Consider the following 8,987-nt stretch of genomic DNA (forward strand, 5'->3'; position numbering starts at 1 on the left):
CAGAGACACAGGTGGGGCAGCAGGCAGGGATGCAGAGACACAGGTGGTACAGCGGGCAGGGGCGCAGAGACACAGGTGGTGCAGCGGGCAGGGGCGCGGAGACACAGGTGGGGCAGCGGGCAGGGACACAGAGACACAAGGGGGATGGTGGGCAGGGGCACAGAAACAAGCCTCAGCCCCTAGGAAGTAGACCAGAAAAGGTAGCTTCAAAGCCAGTTGCTGAAAGCAAGACATGCCCCCAAATCTTCCCCTTTGGAGGCCATTAAGAGGTCCAGTCGCCCTAAAATCAGGAAGGCTGCTTTTTTCTCACAAAGAAAAAGTCCTTTCCTGACAGGCACCAAGAAAGGCTTTTCACAGCCCAGGGGCTGCAGGAAGGCACCCTCCTAGCCATCCTGTCTGCCTGCCCTGACATTTGTGACCTGGCAATAAAATATTCAGATATAGATATGTAAAAGAACCTCATCTCCCCAAATCCCAGCCATCTTATGTTTACCTGAGACGTCACAACTTTAAATAAATTCTTTGATATAAATTACAAACCTGCATTTAAAGCACTTTTTTAAAAGAAGAAGAAAATAAATGGGGAAAAAAAAAACAGTGCAGGCTTTTGAGTACACCTAAGAGATTTTTCATTGATGTTACAAACTCTGACAAAAGTCCCACATTTCATACCCCCATCCCCTCCCACCTCCTTCCCCGCCCTGCAGCCCCCCCCCCCCCCCCCTTTCCTTCCCCCCCCCCCCCTGCATCCCACTCTTCCCTCCCCCAGCCCCCTATTGATTTAGTTATCTGATTTATTAAAAATACACCCAGTCCCCACAGGCCTCTGGGCACATGTACCAAAATAAAACCACAGCAAATTAAATTAAATGCCGCCTTGCAAAACTCGAGTTCCCCATTAGCAGAAAAAGCGAGGAGACGTTTGCTCACCTCATCCCTGCACCTAGCTTCCTCCCACACATGCACCTGTTTTCTGCCTTCCATCTCCAAAACGCACTCGCACACAGATTCTTTCTTCCCTCATCCTCTCCCAACATCTCATTTAATCTCCGGTGCCTTCCATTTTCCCCTTCATCCCCATGCCCTCTTCGAGTGGGCATGGGCCACCCCCTCAGAGCCCAGGTGGCTGCCGTGGTATAGGGCAAGGCCCCCATTTCCCACAGGGTTCCACAGAAGCATCCAACAGCCCCATGAAGCAGGTGTCTTATTCATCTTGACAAGTGAGGAAGCTGACACTCAAAAAGCCTGGTCAGTTGGTAAATGAGGATTGGACTAAGCCTCTGCCCCAGGGGCCTGCATGTGTTCCCATTGTACCACATTGGCTCATGGTTGGTGGGGGTGTTGGAAGGAAAGGAGTGGGGTGAGGGCGACTGTCTAGACTGCTATGCTCTGGAAGAACTGGCATCCTGTGCCCAGTTCATCAGAGAGCCTATGGGGAGGTTGAAGTTTGTAGCACAAAATCTTTCTCCACACCCTCCTTGCAATGGCAGGTTTATTTCAAACGAGATGGGGAACCAATCGACGCCGTGCCCCTATCAGAGCCTCCAGCTGCGAGCTCCGGCCCCCTCCAGGATAGCAGGCCCTTCCGCAGCCTTCTGCACCGTGACCTGGACGACACCAAGATGCAGAAGTCACTGTCCCTCCTGGATGCTGAGAACCGGGGTGGACGACCCTACACGGAGCGCCCCTCCCGTGGCCTGACCCCAGATCCCAACATCCTCCTCCAGACAACCACAGAGAACATACCAGAGACGGTCGTGAGCCGTGAGTTCCCCCGCTGGGTCCACAGCGCTGAGCCCGTCTACTTCCTGCGCCACAGCCGCACCCCGGGCAGCGACGGCACGGTGGAAGTACGCGCCCTGCTCACCTGGACCCTCAACCCACAGATCGACAACGAGGCCCTCTTCAGCTGCGAGGTCAAGCACCCAGCGCTGTCAATGCCCATGCAGGCAGAGGTCACGCTGGGTAAGGCTTGGTGGGGGACTTCTGTAGAGCCCTTGCAGACCTGGGTGTGGGGAGAGCCTGGGAATGGGGCTCCTGGGCTGAGGGCAGCCATAGAGATGGGGAGGAGATGGAGCAAACTGGAGTCAGGATGAGCACAAAGGGTAGAGCCAGGGTTCTTAGGAATGGAAGGTACCCACAGGCAAAGGAATTTTGCTAGGTTGAGCCAAGAACATGAGTGGTCAGAGGCGTTTGCTCAATAGCATCGGGGATACAGTATCAGGGGAGGTCAGAGGAGTTGCTGGATTAGGTCAGGAACGTGAGAGGTCTGGGAAGTTTTCTGGATAGATCAGAAACAAAAGATAGAGGAGATTTGCTGGGTTGGGTCAGGCACACAAGAGATTGGGGAACAGGGGAATTGCTGGATTGGGTCAAGAACATGAGAGGTTGGGGAAGGGCAGGGGAGTCTCTCAGTTGGGTCAGGCACACAAGAGGCTGGGGAAGAGCAGGCGAGTCGCTGGATTGGGTCAGGAATACCAGAGGTCAGGGAGTTTGCACAGTCAGGATAAAAATTTTGGAAATCAGAGAAATTTGCTGGATCAGTGTTCAGAACAGGAGGTTTTCTAGGTCAAAAATGGAACCGGGAAGTCGTAGGGAGGTTTGCTGGCTAAATGAAGAATACACGAGTCGGGTTTCTTCAGGAAGGGTGGCTGAGTCAAGTCAGAAGCATAGGAGGTCAGCGTGAAGACCAGGGGAGACCACTGAGTCAGCCTCAAGAGCACAAGAGATCAGGGGCATTTGTCGGGTCAAGGAGAGGAGCACTGAGGTCATGGCCTGCTCAGGGAAGTTTTCTCCATCACAGGTGCGAGCATGGGAGGTGACAGGAAGATTTTCTGGATTGCGTATGAGCCCAGTGAGCTCAGAGGACATTGCTGCACAAGGGTTGTGAAGTTGAGAGGCTGCAGGCTTGCTGGGTCAGGTTCGGGAATTCTGAAAATCACAGGAAGCTTTGCCAGCTTGGGGTCAGGAACACATAGGACGTGGGAAGATGTCACTCTGGCTTACACTTAAGTACAATGAAAACCCTGTCATCTGTGGATATGTGGGAGGCAGGCAAAGAGTACACTGGGTGCACAGAGCCAGTTGAGCCCTAGAACCCAGTCCCTGTCCGTGATCTGCTCCTCTCCTCACAGAGCCCCAGCCCAGGGGTCCCCAAAGCAGTTCCCTGAGAACTCACTCCCTTCCCCCTTACACTCCTCCTCCCAGCTGACTTGGGCAAGGAAAGGGAAGATGTGGGATCTTTTCTGCTGAAAATACACCGGACTCATGTCCGGTTGTTTCATGGACCGGGTGGGCGAGGGCAGGGGATGGGCACAAAGACCTGCACTTGCCCTTTCGCCTTTGTCCTTTGAACCTTGAGCTGCAGCCCCCAGCAGCTACTCCCTGAGCCTGAGATGCCTGAGCTTGTCCCCCAAAACACCCATAGTGTTCAGGGGCTGCATGAAGCAGTCCACAGTCTCTAACCCAGGCCACTCATGACCAAGGACTGAGAGTAGTGGCTGACAAGAATTGGGACTGTGGCTTGTGTGAGATGTTCCAGAGGGCTTCTGTTTCAGCTGGACCACCAGAAAACCCAACACCTCCTCAGTATCAAATACCAAAGAAATGGATTTCTTGTACAGATAGTATGTACTGTGTGCCAGAAACATCTGCAAGGATTCTCATCCAGTCCTCACAGGCACAAGTTGACCATGTAGCCCCATTTTGCAGATGAGCAAAACTGAGGCTCACGTTGGTGGAGTCCCTGCAACGTCATTAACTTTGTGTGTAACAGAGTTGATATTATTGGTGCCTTCTTCACTCACTTCTATGCCAACCGCTGAACTCACCAGCTCCAGGACCGGGTGCATTGGCTGATTATCGGACTGGTTGCCTGGAAGCCATTAAAATGGCTCTTTGATTTTTTTTTCTCTCTCTCTCTCTTTTTTTTTTTTTTTTTTTTTTTTTTTTTGTTGTTGTTGTTGTTGTTGTTGAGACAGAGTCTCACTCTGTCACACCCGGGCTGGAATGCCGTGGGCGATCTTGGCTCACTGCAACCTTAGCCTCCTGGGTTCAAGAGATTCACCCACCTCAGTCTCCCAAGTATCTGGGATTATAGATGCCCATCACCATGTCCAGCTAATTTTTTTTTTTTTGTATTTTTAGTAGAGATGGGGTTTCACCATATTGGCCAGGCTGGCCTCAAACTCCCAACCTCAAGTGATCTGCCCGCCTGGGTCTCCCAACATGCTGGGGTTACAGGCATGAGCCACCACACCCAGCAGCCCTTTGATTTTCACAGGCCACCTGCCTATACAGAAACTAATAATAAAGGCTAACATTTACTGAGCACCTACTATATGCCACAGACTGTGGCTTCTCTCATATTAACCCAGTGAGGCAGGAACCATTATTATCCCATATCACAGAAGAGGAAACTGAGGCTCAGGGAGCTGAAGTTGCCCAAGGTGAGTGGCGAGAATTCAAAGGCTCCAAAGTCTGCTCCATACGTCTCACTCTGCCTCCTCATGGCATCCGTTTGTACAGGTGCCCACTCCCTGGGTGCTGTTTGCTCATCATTCCGTAAAGATATCACAAGCATCACTTAAGGCCAGGTCCTGTGCTAGGTGCTAGGATCTTCTCAACCCAGAGCCTGATCCGACCCCTCTCTTGGCCTTCCCACCTTGCCAGCCCTTCACCGCTCTCCCTGGACCCTCCATCCTTCCATGGCCTCTCCCTCCCCAGTCAGAACAGCCTTCACCGTTCACCCAGTTGCTTCGCTTATGAAAGTCCCCTCCTGCCCCTCTTGTGGAAGCTTCCAGTGGGGTGACACCCTTGCCCCACCCCTCAAGAACAAGGATGAGAAAGATGAAAGGCCAGATACGGACTTCAGCAGCTGGTGAGAAGTGGGCTTGTAGCTGACATGTCCTAGTGATGGGAGGGGGTGTGCTCCTGCTGGCCTATGTGACCCCTACCACCAGCACCCCACACCACATTAAAGCACTTGCCGGCTGTGTCCTTGATCCCAGATCCTCCCTTCACTGGAGCCACCTCTGTGGGCATCCCAAGCCCCCATCATCAGAGCAAGGGAAAGAAGAGTCCACTCATAGGCAGTGGGCCTGGACAGGCAGGTCTGCGCATACCGGGAAAGTTGGGGCATGGGGGACACAGCAGGGCCACCAAGGTGAAGGGTCCTAATTGGGTGGGTGAGTAAAGAGACGCCTGGGCTGACTTCCTAGCCTCCCTCAACTGCTGTGTGAGAACTCAGACCTCTTAACGTCTCTGAGACTCCGTTTTCTGACTTATTGAAGGGGGAGAATAGTAACTGCACAAATGTTTTGGGCATCTGCTCAGAGCCAGCCTCTCTGCAAGATGCTTTCCTCACCAGATCTCCCTGAAATCTGTAGTGAACCCGTGAGGCCTCGGAAAGATGCTATCTTATTATTCCCATCTGAGAGATGAGGGACTCAGGCTTACAGTAACCTTCCTGGCTGTCTGGCCCCAGAACCCAAGTTCTTAACCACTGTGCTATACAGCCCACCTGTCAGGGCTGTGGTGAGGTGTCACTGAGCCAGGGGGTGTGACCAGTGGAGAGTGCCATGAGCCAAAGGGTCGTGAGGGTGTGCACCTCCACAATCAGGGCACCCTGTACTTGGGGTGAGACAGTGGGATGGATGAGATGACCTCAGGGCACAAAATCCAATCATGATCAGGCTGATGAGGGTGGGGTGTGTCTCCTTGCAAAGAGCCTTTGCTCCTGCTCTTCCCTTGCAGGGATGCCCTCTCCAGCTCACATGCCACCTCTCCAGGAAGATTTCTCTGACCCTCCCCCAACCCTCCAAGCTGTTTGTGCCTCTTCTGACTTCCTGTCTCACCAGATTTGTGCCTTTCTTGTGATCTGGACCACAGACGCCTAGGTGTCCTGGTACCCATCTCACTATATGGCAGCTACGTTCTCCCCATTGATCAAACCAGAAACCTTGCAGCCACCCACATTTTCCACTCTTTTCTCCTATCCCACATGCAAGCCATCATTAAGCCCTGGCAGCTCGACCTCGGAATATATCCCAAACCTGCCACTCCTCAAGATCTCCTCTCCGAATACCCAACCCAAGCACCATCAGTTCAAGCCTGGGTTATTAAAGCAGCCTTCAAAGCTGGTCGTTCTGCTTCTACTTTTCCCCTATTCTATTTCCCACCCTGATTGATCTACTTAAAATATAAATCAGATCATGACACCCACCCAGAACCTTCCCATGGTAGACAAATAGATTGCTAAAACAGATCAGAGTCCAGAAATAGACCCACATACACAGAATTCATTGATTTTTGCCAAAGACCCAATGCCGTTCAATGAGGAAAGAGTTCTCTTAACAAATGACCCTGAAACAAATGAATACACATAAGGAAAAATTGAACCTGGACCCCCTACTTCACATACACATACAAAAATTAATTTGAAATGAATCATAGATTTAAATGTAAAAGCCAGCATCATGAAGCCTCTAGAACAAAACACAAAAAAGTTTTTAATGAGTTACAAAGAGACTTAGAATCCCACACAATAATAGTGGGAGATTTTAACACTCCACTGTCAATGTTAGACAGATCAACAAGACAGAAAATTAACAAGGCTATCCAGGACTTGAACTCAGACTTGGACCAAGCAAACTTAATAGATATTTGCAGAACTCTCCACCCCAAATCCACAGAATATACATTCTTCTCAGCAAAAAAAAAAAAAGTGGTCACAAAAAAAAAACGAAATAAAAACTAAATGATAAATTGAAAATTGGTAAATTGAACTTAATCAAAAATTAAATCTTCTGCTTTTTTTAAGATATCCTTGAGAAAAATGAAAGACACACTATAGAATGAGAGAAAATACTCTCATACACATATCTGACACAGCATTTGTAACCAGAATATGGAAAGAACCATGACAAATCAATAATGTAAAACTACCCAATTTTTTAAAAAATAAAATATACAAATGGCTAAGAAACATGTAGAAATGCACACGTTATTAGTTATTAGAGAAATGAAGATTCCAACCTCAGTGAAGATACCATTTCACATCCATTAGACTGGCTAAAATTTCAAAAACTGATAATACCAGGTATTGACGAGAATGTAGAACAATAAGAATTCTCATGCTTTGCTGGTCGGAGTATAAAATGGTACTACTACTTTGGAAAACTGGCAGTTTCTTACAAAGATAAAAATATTTCTGCTCTTATGACCCAACAATTTCACTCCTAGGCATTTACCCAAGAGAAATGAAAACATATGTCCACAGCAGCTTTATTCATGAAAACAGCAACAACAACGGAACTGTAAATAATCTAAATGTCCATAATTAGAAAACTGAATAAGCAAATTTGTACTATATTCATATAACAAAATACTTTTCATCGATACAAATGAATGAACTTGTGATAACTGCATTAGCATGGATGGAGCTCAAAAACATGTTGATCAGGCTGGGTGCGGGGGCTCACACCTACAATCCCAGAACTCTGAGAGCCTGAAGCAGATGGGTCACTTGAGACAAGGAGTTTGAGACCAGCCTGGCCAACATGGTGAAACCACTCAGCTCTACTGAAAGTACAAAAATTGGTTGGGTATAGTGGCTCGTGCCTGTAGGCCCAGCTACTTGGGAGGCTGAGGTAAGGAGAATCCCTTGAACCTGGGAGGTGGAAGTTGCAGGGAGCCAAGATTGTGCCACTGCACTCCAGTCTGGGCAAGAGAGTGAAATGCCATCTCAAAAAAAAAATTACGTTGATCAAAAGAAGTCAGGTGACAGAGTACTCACTGTGTGAGTCCATTCATAGGAAATTCTAGAACAAAAAGTAGATCTCCATCGATAGAAATGGGAACAGCATTTACTTATGAAGAATTGAAATTGACGGGAAGGAGCCCTCTGCTCAAGTCCTCTACTCAGAGGGTCCTTCCTTGAACACTCTATCTAAAACAACCTCTTCCTCCTAGTTCCTTCAACTTCTTCTCTTGCTTTGTTTTCTTGCATAACTCATTTGCCACCTGCAAGTGTATTCTATATTTGTTTATTGTCTGAATCTCCCACAAAGCAAGGAATTGGGACCTGGTTTTAGATATAATGGCAGTCAGGTAAACTGGCTTGAAACATTCCTTCTTCATATATTTTTTAATTGTGATAGAATTTACCTATTTGGAAATGCAAGTCCTTCAGTGCACAATCTGACACATTTTAAGAAATGTGAATGCTGGTATAACCACCATCCCAGTCAAACTCTGGGCATTCTTATCACCCACTAGAATTTAAGTTGCACATGGGCAAGGTCTTTATCTGCCTAATTCACACAGTACAGGGTTCAGAACAACCTCTAACATAGTTCTTAATAAAAACTGTTTAACAATTAATTAATTCTTTTCTAGGTTGAGAAGATTAAGTAAGGCAGTGCATACAAAGTGCTTATGGTGACAGGCAGAGAAGATATTCAGGAAATATAAGCTACTTTTATGATTCACTATGCTATCCCCAACAGTGCCCTGGATAGTGACCACCACAAATTAGGTGTACAATAAAGAATTAGATGGATAGAGAAAATGAATAAATGGGTGGGTGAGCAGATTGGTAGGTTTATGGGTAGGTGTGTGAATGGATTGGTGGATGTTTGAATAGATGAATGAATAGAATGAATGCTGGATGGATGGTTTTGATGGATGTTTTAATGGACGGATGGATGTTTGGATGGATGGATGGATGAATGTTTGGATGGATGGATGGATGGATGGATGGATGGCTGAATGTTTGTATGGATGGATGAGTATTTAGATGGATGGATGTCTGGATAGACGTTTTGGATAGATGTTTGAAGGGATGCACTCAATGGATGTTTGGATGGATGGATATTTGAATGGATGGATGGATTGATGCATGAGTGTTTATATGGATGTTTGGATGGATGGATGGATGTCTGGATGGATGGATGGATGGATGGATGGATGGATGAGTGTTTAGATGG

General features: G+C 47.9%; 1 protein-coding gene across 1 annotated transcript in view; it reads left to right on the plus strand.

Moving 5' to 3' along the window:
• Positions 1-8,987, plus strand: part of IGSF21 (immunoglobin superfamily member 21) — a 272,851-nt gene that overhangs the window by 257,829 nt on the left and 6,035 nt on the right. The window contains exon 6 of the mRNA XM_032300592.1: positions 1,491-1,965. Within this exon, the coding sequence (XP_032156483.1) occupies positions 1,491-1,965 (475 nt within the window). The remainder of the gene's footprint in view (positions 1-1,490; positions 1,966-8,987) is intronic.

Source organism: Sapajus apella, unplaced genomic scaffold, assembly GCF_009761245.1.
Source record: "Sapajus apella isolate SASKATOON/1434 unplaced genomic scaffold, GSC_monkey_1.0 scaffold43, whole genome shotgun sequence".
Classification (NCBI taxonomy): Eukaryota; Metazoa; Chordata; class Mammalia; order Primates; family Cebidae; genus Sapajus; species Sapajus apella.